The 11,955-nt window shown below is 40.6% G+C and overlaps 1 protein-coding gene across 1 annotated transcript in view; it reads right to left on the bottom strand.

The window, feature by feature from the left end:
- Positions 1-1,368: 1,368 nt before the first annotated feature.
- Positions 1,369-11,955, bottom strand: part of PTER (phosphotriesterase related) — a 65,703-nt gene continuing 55,116 nt past the window's right edge. Inside the window, exons 4-5 of the mRNA XM_032349506.1 lie at positions 8,137-8,277; positions 1,369-2,199 (exon numbers count right to left, since the gene is read on the bottom strand). Of these exons, the coding sequence (XP_032205397.1) occupies positions 1,989-2,199; positions 8,137-8,277 (352 nt within the window). The 3' untranslated portion in view covers positions 1,369-1,988. The remainder of the gene's footprint in view (positions 2,200-8,136; positions 8,278-11,955) is intronic.

Here is an 11,955-nt window from a genome sequence, read left to right as displayed (position 1 = left end):
ATAATTTAAGTGGCTTCTCTTTTAAGAGTTACCCGGAAAATTAAATTTTATTCGGTTAAAATGCCCTATACATCACATGTCTGTAAATTATGCCTCTGGCTTCTTTATTACCATGTGCCAATCAATATTTCCACTGGATTCTGTGGCAGACTGTTAATATTAGGACTGCAGAAACAAAGTGGCTCTCTTTTGCAATGTTTATGAATCATATACATTTGAATTATCCATTTTTTCCCTTTTTTCTCAGGTGGATTAAAGCTGACGGTAAAGTAGATGTTGAGAGTAGTGTATATCATTTCTCTCTGGCTAAAATACATTGCCAAAAGCCATCTCTTTAATCTAAGAAAAAGATTAAAAATGCATGTTGATAGGTCCTAACTATCAGACAACTTCCACTATTACGATGAAAAATCTGCACCCCTCTCAGCTGCCTTTGAAGAGTCTTTGAGCAAGTTGATTTGAAAAACAGGGATTTAAAAATCTGCTTGTTTTACTGGTGAAGGACATTTGCATTTTTTCATTTAAAGGAATTAGTTTGTTCTCCTGGCTTGTTCCTCGTGGGTACTTTCTGTTCTAATACACAGAAAAAACTCGATCATCTTTGATCCACAGAAATATCTCGTATTTAGAAAACCTCAACTTTGCAAAAGAGTTACGCGTGGTGTTCCCATCTGAAGGTGCTGTTGGCTTGGTTTAAATGCCTTGGTCTGAGTAACTGTCATGATTTTTATGATTAAAAACACTTAGCCCATTCATCAAGAGTAGTGACTAATTCTGTTTGGCCTTTCTAATATATTGGATAAGTCATGAAGGAGTTGCAATGGATTTATGTCTGTTTAACAATATGTATTTATCAAAGAGAAATTGGTAGCAAGGTTTTGGAGATTTGTTTTGGGGGAGGCAGTTAACAAATAGTATAACGAGGAATCAACCAAAAGATTACTTTGTAAGCAGCAGTGCACATCTTCTATGGGTTTTAAAAAAGGCTTTATTTACACAAACATCAGGGCTGGGTACCTTCTGAAGAGCAGGCTCTAGAATCAGAATGTCATTTCTAATAGATCTGACCTTTCCTTCAGATAACTAAGCATTATTTTCTCTGTTTAGGCCCAAGAAAAAACAAATAAAAGGTAAAGGGATTAAAGGGAATACATATAAGGCAAACATTTCTCTTTTTTTGCATTACATATTATTAATTAAACTGTGGCCTTTGTTATAGATATAATGATTCATTAAACTATATTATGTAATATATTTTTATTATTAAGATTGAATTTTTACAATTCACTTTTAGGTGTTCAGGCTCCCTTATACAGGTTTAAAACAACAAAGTTTTACAGCAAAAATGGATACCAGGAAGCCACAGGCAACAAAACTGATTTATTATCAGTAAATATAGATAAGGTAGACAGCATATAATTAAGCTTACACAATCTTTTTTACCATTGTGAATTGGTAATTGTATTACAGTATCCTCTGGGGGAAAAAAAGCCTCAAAATTTAACTTCCTTTGCTGCCGAAGCTATTTTAAAGTGCCGTATTATTCATTAAGCATTAATTAAAGAACAGCAGGATAATTAGTAGGATCATTAATATTACAAGTAACATTAGATTGCTCCAGAAGGGGGTAATTTAACTAGAAACACTTTAAATTTTCTCAAGTAGTGCAGCTGATAGATTAAGAAAACAAAACAAAACAAAACTCCACTAAGGGGACACAGACTGTAAATCGCTGTTTGGAAATAGGTATTTCTGTATTTATTTTGTGGAGGCAAAACAATAGGGCAGAATTAGGTTAGTAACTTCTTAAGGTACAGGGGCGACCGCAGTTTCTGAGAAGGCAAAACTCTTCTAATTCTCATGAAAAGGAAAGGGCCCCACTATTGGTCCTACAGGGCTCTGATTAATATCTCACAATGCGCTGGAAATCACTGAAAAATGTTCTCCGCAAGCTTGATACTCAAGGTATGAACTCATAAACAACCTTCCTATTTGAAAGTTAGCCATTGCTTAGGGTTTTCTATCAGTATCTTATCAATTGCATTCTCAGTGATACCTCTAAGCAACATTTTAGGAACAATGTTGGTGAGTATATGAGAATAGCCGTGACCTCCGTATTTCATTAGCCGATGCTTCGTATGTATGTCATGTGCCATCAGAATTCGGTCTTCATAGCCCTCATCCACCAGAAGACGCACTCTGTGAAAAATGTTAACTCATTAAATGGCATTGGTCTCATATTTTAAATTACCGGGGTGCTTCAAACGTTTTACTCATAGACGTATTATGCTTGCTGTAGAAATACTGCCTTCCGCTATGGCACGGGTAGTGGGAGGCCCTCATTAAATACTCCGCGGTAGTGATAAAGATAGCACTGCATCCTGGTAGGAGCCTGGTCCTTATTCCACGCACAGAGAAATTTCTAGCCTGTGGTATTTATGACAACGCCAGCAATACTGCATTAAAAACAGTTTCTAATAGAATGTGCCAGTCATTCAGAAAGAAATACTTGGCATTTCACAAAGTAACTTTGTTCTGGATTTGTAGCCAGCTCTCTGCTCTAAAATCCCTCTCTTAGTGGACCCATTTTCCAGATTCCATTCTCTCTCTGGCTCACTGTCTCTCTCCGTCTCTCTCTCTTTCTCTCTCCATTCTTCTAGCAAATACAATCAATGGCAATTTGTGATTTAAAAAGGGAAACAAAAGGAATCTTCATACAAGTAAAACATTCCGAGAGTAAAATCTGTTGTTTTGAAGGTGAAGGGCATATTATCAACTAGATGGTCATTTTAAAAAGGCCAGGAAAGGGGGCACCTGGGTGGCTCAGTGGGTTAAAGCCTCTGCCTTCAGCTCAGGTCATGATCTCAGGGTCCTGGGATCAAGCCCCGCATCAGGCTCTCTGCTCAGTGGGGAGCCTGCTTCTTCCTCTCTCTCTGCCTACTGGTGATCTGTCTGTCACATAAATAAATAAAATCTTAAAAAAAAAAAAAAAAAAAGGCCAGGAAAGGTACCTCTGTAGTTCGAGCATTGGTCCCTTCGAAGTAACTATGGAAATTTTGGCTTAGTAGTTGTCTCAGAGCATTGGATTAAATCAACCAACAATTGATTCTGTCTTCCTTTTATTTCAATAAGATTGTTGTAAATATTGAGATATTCCTTTAAATTTATAGCCAGTTGCCTCGAGAATGGCTTTCCAACTTCTGTCTAAACATCTAATCCTCTTTGCTTTGTTAAATGCTGTAATCTATAGTGTGAGTCACCTCCTGACAGCTACCATCTGTGTGTGTCTGGACTCTGGGCACTGTCTGTCGTGACTTCTACGAGTCGCTGATAGCAGGAGGTGCAACTTGGAGACAGTAGTTCTTCTCTGGCATTCTCTACACGGGCTTGTCAGTCTCTGGATTCCCAAATGAATCTAGATGGTTGGACAGCACCTTCTTCCCAGAGACTAATTATTTAAAAGGTATCCTTTTTGTTTCTAGGACATTTTTTTTGCCATTCCGGTGCAAGAGTCAATTTTAATAATGACTAAAATCAGCAAATTGTGGACCACCACACAGAAACCTCAAACACAAAGCCTTGCCCTCCGAGAACAGATGTTTTAAAATAAAATTATAATTGAAGATGAGATCTTGTGTTTGTAGGTCAAAGGAAGGCAAGGGCCAGAGAAGAGCCACCCCGAGCCTTTTTGTCTAGAAATCTGTATTCGTGTCACACGTACCCAAGCGTGTCCTGAAAGATCTTGGACTTCTGTTTGTGCCGCCGTGGATATTTACCTCTTTAAAAATTTGTATAGCGTCCAAAAACTCTTGTCTGACGTTACTTTTGGAACGGGATCTCTTTAAGGGAAGGCTCTGAGTTATATGATCATTTATGAGAAAAGAGGAAGATTAAACAGAATGCTTACGCTTTGCTGAAACTTAGCGTAACAAACCTTGATCCCCAACTGAAAAGGAGTATCATGTTCCCGGAAATTTTAGGGTATGCTTCCCCCCTTATATTTTCTGAACATTTCCTAAAGTTTTTGTCTCTTTTCCGTGTCTGAGAAAAAAAATGGTGTCACGTTGCTACAGAGGCATTTCGTATGGAGAAACAAATACCTGTACGTGGCCTCGTGCCGTCCCAAAGTTATCAGATTGTGAGGTAGTAAGGAAAGAGTATAATGGATAAGATACTCATTGAAAAGTGAAAACCCAGAGAACTCATTAAGTCAAGACCAGTTCCCTCACGAGAAGAATATTGCCGTGGCACTTCAAACATAGTTATCTCCTGACTACCAAGATATAACTTGGCCACTCTTTTTTTTTTTTTTTTTAGAGGTTTTTTTTTTTTTCCTTAAAGATTTTATTTATTTGAGAGAAAGCGAGAGAGCACGAGCAGAAAGGAGGGGCAGAGGGATACGGAGAAGCGGCCTCCCCACTGAACAGGGAGCCTGATGTGGGCCTCCGTCTCAGGACTCTGTGATCATGACCTTGGCCAAAGGCAGATGCTAAACCAACTGAGCCACCCAGGAGCCCTAACTTGGCCACTCTTGGAATAAAAGCTTCTCTCTCGTGCTGTGCCATTGTATGGAAGAACAGTAGTTCCAGTGATGCCGCCAGAAGGAAGGAACCACTGTAGATGAGAAGACAAATATGACAGTAATTATAGAAATACAAATGAGTTAGTGTTTTGCAAACAAATATTAGAGAGAGACTACAAAGTGTGAAAAGGCAGAGATATAATAAGATTTGAGAAATGGAGCATAAGATTGAAAACAGGTGTTAGACACAGAATTTCTGGTGCTGAAAACCAGAGGTAGGCAGAAGCGTGCTTCTCTGTTCTTGCAGTTCAGAGCTGTAAGATGACTAAGGCTCGGAAAAGGACTGCCAATGGATGATGAAAATCAGGTGCCCAAAGGGGCGGGGGGCGCGAGGGGTACCAGAGCATAAAAGGTCATTCAGTAATTACCGTGAGCTGTATTTGAGTCAAGTGACCTAATGTGTGATTTTCATTTAAGGACAATTAAGTATATGTATGTGGATATACATAAACACACGTATACTACATATAAATTTTGATGTATTTCCATATGTCCTGAATGTTTATATTTGGTTCAAGGAAAGCTGACCAGAATGAAATTCCTGTTCTTGAATTAATAGCCAAAAGCTGCTAAGAAGGGCTATGAGACGAGGTGTTGGTTGTCCTCCCCACCCCGTATCTCCTTTGTAGACCCCCTCTACAGATCCTTGCCCTCTTATTCAAGGTCCAAGAGCCTGATGAATCATGTAGGCTTCCTCCTAAAGATACAGAAGACGCAGCTCACCGCCACAAAGGAGCTTAGGGAAAGGAATCAAGTCCTCAAAGCAAACTTCCTGTTTCTAAGTTGAATTGTTTCCTCCTCAGGAAATCATGGTTTTGAGATCATGGAAGATGAAAAAGCCCTACCACACTGCCCACTTTAAATTCCAGGGAATATTCTCCTCTGAGTATGGCACGGGGGCCCTAGGTACACACGTTTGCGCCTACTAAATGGTGCTCCTGGGCAAGTAAAAATCATAACACAAGATGAACACACACACACACAAAAAAAAACAATAAATCTGTGTATCAAAGAACTGATTTTGGTGGTTTAAAAAAAAATTTTAATGACCTAGCTCCACTGGTCAGGTTAGATTGCTTACGTATGGCCAAGTGTCTTCATATTGACATAGCTAGGGTGGGATGGGTCAACCAGCTCTCCCTGACCATATTAAACTTGAAGCATCTTTTACTGTTACTGAGGTCATTAAGAAGGAGTGACCACACACAGGGACAGAAGAAGGCACGCAGATGTAAAGGTTGACTGCCCAGGGTAAGAGCTGAGGGCTGCCCCAACTGTGGCCACCGGCTCGAGATCTTTCCCTCAGCCCCCGGGTGTGTATATCCCACTATTGCTGCTTGAACCTCAGTTTCTGGATGTCCCTTCTGTAGGTCACTTCTCTCTACTTGTATTCCAAATCGGTTTCTACACCCATAACCACATTCTGGTTCTTGTCATCATGGAAGACTACTTCCTCTCTGAAATCTCCATCTTGGGTTTCCCACTCTGACCACAAGTTACATCCCTCTATGTTTCCTCTCACCTCCTCCTGTGTACATACCCCACTTCACTCAGGCTTCTGGTTATTCGCCTCTGCTCTATGATTCCTGTATCCCAGTTCTCTCTACACTCCCTTTCCTCCATCTTGGACCCCATGACCCTCACTCAACCCCACCCCTGTTCCCCGGGCTCTCAGCCATGTTTTTGAAGACAGAATCCCAACCGTCAGTCTCTCTAACTGTTCACATTTTCTGCCTCTCCTCAAAGCTTCCTTGGTCTTACTGCCAAAATACGCAACATTTTGGGTGGAAACAATCACCACATCACGTGCATTGGAGCCACTCTGCAGTCTGTAAAGATCTTGAGTCTCACGTGGGTCTCACACACGACACGTCCTATCTGTGTCTCACTCATTCCCTGAGCATCCATTCCCAGGCTTCCTCCTCTTCCATGAGGTCCTGCCCTGAATCTTTCCCTTCCTTCTCAGAAGATAACCATGTCTACTTCACAGGGACACTACCAAACATGTGCAACCATATGTCCTCAGTTTCCTGTTCTCACCACGACATCTCTCTGCATTCACCCCATTGCTCGCCTTATCCCTTTCAACCAACTTTCCGTTTGCTTCCCAGATTCCATCTGTCTGTCTCCTTAGAAGCCTCGCTCTGTAGCTCCTCTCTCCAGATTGTTTTAACTTAGCATCGATTGACTATTTTCATATTCTGCACCAGACACTCACGTAAAAACTCTGCATACTTTATTTCATATAAATTCCATAGCAGCCCTGTAGAATGAGTACGGCTTCCCGGGACTGGTCTCGGTCTCCGTCTCACTCTGCTTTTGCTCTCAGGCACATAACCACGCTCAACTCTACAAACCCTCAGGATCCTGCCGTGGCTTCTCGCTTTGGCCCTACACCCCTACTTCCCTTTACTACCAAGCTTCTTGAAAGAATACCCTCCACATTCTCTCTCCTCTCCCTTACCCCCTCCTCCTTCCTCAAGCCTTGACTGTGGAGACGGCAATTACTAACTGCAAGACAGTCTCCAGCCCATGAAATCCAACGGACACTTTTCAGCCTTGACCATGCTTGATGCCTGCCACCTGTCCAGTGTCCAAGCCTTTCTGCTCTACATATTCTCCTGCACCGACTCTCACCGCAACACATTTCCCTGATATTAAAACTTTTCAATCTGTCCTTGAGTGACTGTTTCTGAGTCCATCCCTTAAATATCAGTGTTCCCCAGGGCTCTGTCCTCATTCTCTTCTCTGAGTGATCTCATTCGTTCCCACGCCACCAACCATGACATATAGACTGGAGACGCCCACATTTAGTCTCAGTTCCGATCCCTGCCCTGATCTTCCCACCCTTAACCCTTTGCTCCACTGGAGAGCAACTCTTAGATACTCCCAAACCAGTCATCTTTGTTAATCCCGAATCTGTGGCTCCTCTCAGATTCCCTAATTTGGTGCATTCCAGGTTCACATCACCATGTAACCAAGACAAACCAGGTAGCTATCCGCCCTTACCTCCCCAAATTTTCCACTTGGTTGCCGAGAATGACTCATACGATTATTCGCTTAGACAGTTTGGAAGGGGTGAGATCTTCTTATGATGGTTGGTCTTTAGACAGTCTACTTACAGCATTTAAGTTTCAATCATCTCCATAGTGAGTATTTTTGATAAAGCGTTTCAGAAATTTATTGTAGGAGGTTAGGACTTCAGCGTCGGCAACATGGGAAAGAAACTGCTTACTTCATTAGGGATAAAAAGAGGAAAACATCTTTGTTCTCTTATTGTCGTGGCAGGGGTTAAATATTATCTGTTTCTTGTCAGCTGCCCATCTGCACTGAACTTCTAAGGCTCCGCTAAGCTTTTGCCTACTTAGGATGACTCATTTCCTTCTTGAAATAATATATAAAGATTTTCTCCCTGCAATAGCATTGATACTTTTTTCTGCAAGTCTCTGGTTCTGAATGCATACTGTTTTCTGAATCTTTGCTAATACCCTTCCAGCTATGAGTCAAAATGGGCTGGGAAAAGAGAATGCTATCGGAGATTTCATCATATTTACCTTCTAATTCTTTTATTATCGTCCGGCATGTCGATATCCGGGTTGAATTGGTAATGAAGGAGTTCGGTCCCAAAGAGATCATATTCCAAGTAACAGCCAAGTTGAGCAAACTCTAGTAGTTCCGTTTTATCAAGTAGAGTCCTAGAGACAATAAGAGAGACACACTGTTATTGTAAGAGCACATCTTCCACATATACAGATTAAAAGTTCTAAGTGTACTGTGTACCGAAGTATTATGGAAGTAACAGAACTTTTGAGTTGGCTCTTACAGTTTAGCTATAAAATAGTCAATGCAATTTGTTACCAGAAATAAAGAAATTTACCCTTATCTAAAAGGGAGTTTTCCCTTCTAAAGTACTTGGGAGCTATAGACATTTTAATGATACTGCCATTACTCAATAACAATTTTTAATTCTCCTTCAGAATTGTCTTCAGGATATGTTCCATATTCTTTTGAAAATTCTTCATAGAAGTAGGATAGCTCTGAACTCTGGAAGCTAACAAAGGAAATTTGGCATCCGTCTGGTACATTAGGTGAGTATTACTAATCTGGGTAAAATATGAAGCTAAGGTAAAGTAATAGGGTGATTTTCTTGTGAAGACCATAAAGGGTTTCCAAAATGAATTCCAGTGTCATTTGGGGCTTCCTCGTCATTTGTGAACATCACTGCAACTTTTCAAAAAGAGGGCAACACTCATACAGCTGTTTGTGTTCTGGTGTGCCCAGTTTTTAAATAGGATTTATTATTTCATGAGAATTTTTTGGGATGTCTTCTCATTTCTTTAGACATCATGGTAAGAATAGCACTGTTTTATGATGTAAGACAACGTAAATGAACAGGAAAGAAGAGGTGTAGAAGAGAAGCTGCAGCTACAAACAGGGGAGCAGAGTCCAGAGCAAGAGTAGATTGTCTCAAGAAATTTAACAAGTAAAAATTTAAAGAATTTTTAACAAGTAAATTTAACAGGTAAAAAAGGGGTACGTGAAGTTAACCCCAATAATACCCTGGTAGAGGGGCATCTGGGTGGCTCAGTGGGTTAAGCCTCTGCCTTCGGCTCAGGTCATGATCTCAGGGTCCTGGGATCGAGCCCCACATCAGGCTCTCTGCTCAACAGGGAGTCTGCTTCCCCCTCTCTCTCTGCCTACTTGTGATCTCTGTCAAATAAATAAATAAAATCTTTAAAAAAAATACCATGGTAGAGATTCAGACACATAGAGAAAAAAGGAAGAAAGAAGGAAGGAAAGAAGGAGGGAGAGAAATCAACCAATCAATCAGGAGACAACATGGAAATAATGTGAGTGAAAAACACACCCTTTAGACATTGTGTGAAGGGAGGTCAGGGTGCAGAGAATGGAAGTGATTGAAATGCCAAACTGGCGTGGCACAGAGTTGGAATATTAGATGATCATTGTCTTACTAGGCTTTTATCCACTGATATTCTGTTACCTTGGCAATTCCAGGATACAAGGATTAAAGTACCCTTATATGTCTATAAATCTGCTTCGAAGAGGTCAGAAGTATTTTCAGGGTGTTTGTTCCAAACCATAGAAGGACCAATTAAGCATCTGTGTGTCATGAGTGCGAGAGGTTTCTGCTGTCTTGGGATGCTACCTAGGAGGTGACTATTGACTTTCACTCTAAGCAGTCGTATTGTAGCTCGTTCCGTTTTATTCCATTCAACAATTCAGCATAACTGATAGTGCACAGTGTTGTTTTAGGCAGGGAGGCCAGAATATCTTTCTTTTACACTATAAAATGTGCATTCGTTCTGTGCTATCTTCTGCTAATACCACTCCTTTTCCATCTTCTTACCCTGGAGACTGTCTTATGCTTCCAAAATTACTTGCCTAAAAGAGTATGTGTTTTTCTATAGTAGACACATTGTGTTTTCTCCCAAAGAACCAGGCTTAAAAACAAAATATACACAATTAAAATAACATAAGAGGGAAGTTTAGCGTGTTTCTCTTGAGTCAGTTCCTTCAGTTTGTTAATTACCAATACGGGCAAGGTGCTGGGGGTGGATGAGGAGACAAGCAGGGGATGAAGGTGACAATGATCCCTTCATTGGATCAAATAGGATCACACTCCTATTTCAGCTCCTAATGTCTTTCTCTTTCCTTTGGCCTAATGCTTTGAGACTAAGTTTTGTAAATTTTAAGTGATATTTTGAAATAGGTATCCAATGAAAAGCCTATGTTCAAAGAAAAGCCATAGGAGAGTTTTTAGTCTTCGTTACAACTGAAAACAAAAAGTAAAGTTGCTTGGCATCATAAGAGCTGAAGATTATAAGAACTTACTTGTGTCTGGCATTCTGCTAAGCACTTTATTATCCATTACCCCATTTAATATTCTCCATAATTCTACTGATCTCAATTTTACAGATGGAGAATTGGAGAAGTGAGAGATTAGAAACTTATTCAAGGTGATGTGTTAGAATAGGAGTTCATTTCAATGCTAGAATCAGCTATCTGAACCATCATTCTATATGACTTCTCCTACTGCCAAACAGTTTGTGCTCAAAGGACTTTGTCCAGAATTATACTGGTGATAGCACATGAAGCGTTGTTTTAATCTTTACTTTGAACTTGATTTCCCTCCCCACAAAATGCACTTGAAAAATGGGGAATTTCCCATCAAATGGTAGCACAGGGACAAGGCAGTGATAAACCCAAAAAGTAAGAAAGGATTACTTTGTCCATTTCTGTAATTGTTAGCTCAGAGGATAAATACATATGGGAGGCAGGAGTTGACCATTACAGTTATATTGGACAATTGAAATGACATTGGTCAAAGGAGGAGAAGGAATTGAATTAATGATGACCACTGCTTACTTTCTTACTGGGAATGTGATATTGCTCTAAGGCTCTCAGGGGCACATAGTAAGGGTCTTCTAACACCAGATCAGACCTCTGTCCTGAAGTCCAGAATTGCGTATCTAATTGCCTGTTTGCCTTCTCCACTTGGGTGTCTAATAAACAGCTCAAACTTAACATGTCTCTGACTAGAGCCCTCATCTACCACCCTAAACCAGCTGTCCTGACAACGTTCCCTCTCTCTGTTGGTGGCAACTCCATCTATCCATCTGCTCAGGCTAAACAACTTACAGTCATCCTTGTCTGCTTCCTTCGTCTCGCACTACACATCCGGCCTATTGGGACAGCTTTTTGGTTCAACTTCCAAAATGTGACCAGAATATGGTCATGTCACCATATCTCCTGCTATGCTCTGGCCCAAATCACCACCATCTCTCTCTCAACTGCTCTCCTCACTCTTCTGCCCTTGCTCTACTGCGGTCTATTCAAATATGGCGATGAAAGCGCTATCACTACAACTAAGTCAGATCAGGTCTCTCATGTGCTCAGAACTCACCAATGACTTCCCATTTCCCACAGAGAAAAACCTAAGGCCTTGCAGTGACCCATGAGGCCGTGTGTGAGCTCTTTAATGTGGTCCTGTAACAGCTTCATCTAACAGAGGAGAATAATAAGGATCTGATTCTCCCGATGTCAATTTTATACAAGTGCTTCTAATATTATAAATGTTATCTGAGAATATCACCACAGGTGAAGATATTTTTCTAGAGGAAGGCTAACATGTTTAATAAGATTCATCAGCACATGTAAGTTTCAAAGGCAACCCCTGGGAATTCTTATTCTGTAGAACAGCACATAGAAAGCAGTATGATTGGAGGGGGGTGCTGGTCCTTTTAAAAATTTCATAGTCACATGGAAAGGAGAAGACGTCTTCAGAAGAAGAGTAAAAGCTGTTATTTTGGACATTTGGAAAGTGCAGTTAAAAAAATGAAGCTGACAAATTT

Source organism: Mustela erminea, chromosome 6, assembly GCF_009829155.1.
Source record: "Mustela erminea isolate mMusErm1 chromosome 6, mMusErm1.Pri, whole genome shotgun sequence".
Taxonomy (NCBI): Eukaryota; Metazoa; Chordata; class Mammalia; order Carnivora; family Mustelidae; genus Mustela; species Mustela erminea.
The sequence above is the reverse complement of the archived record's forward strand: the minus strand, read 5'-3'. Positions and strand labels throughout refer to the sequence as shown.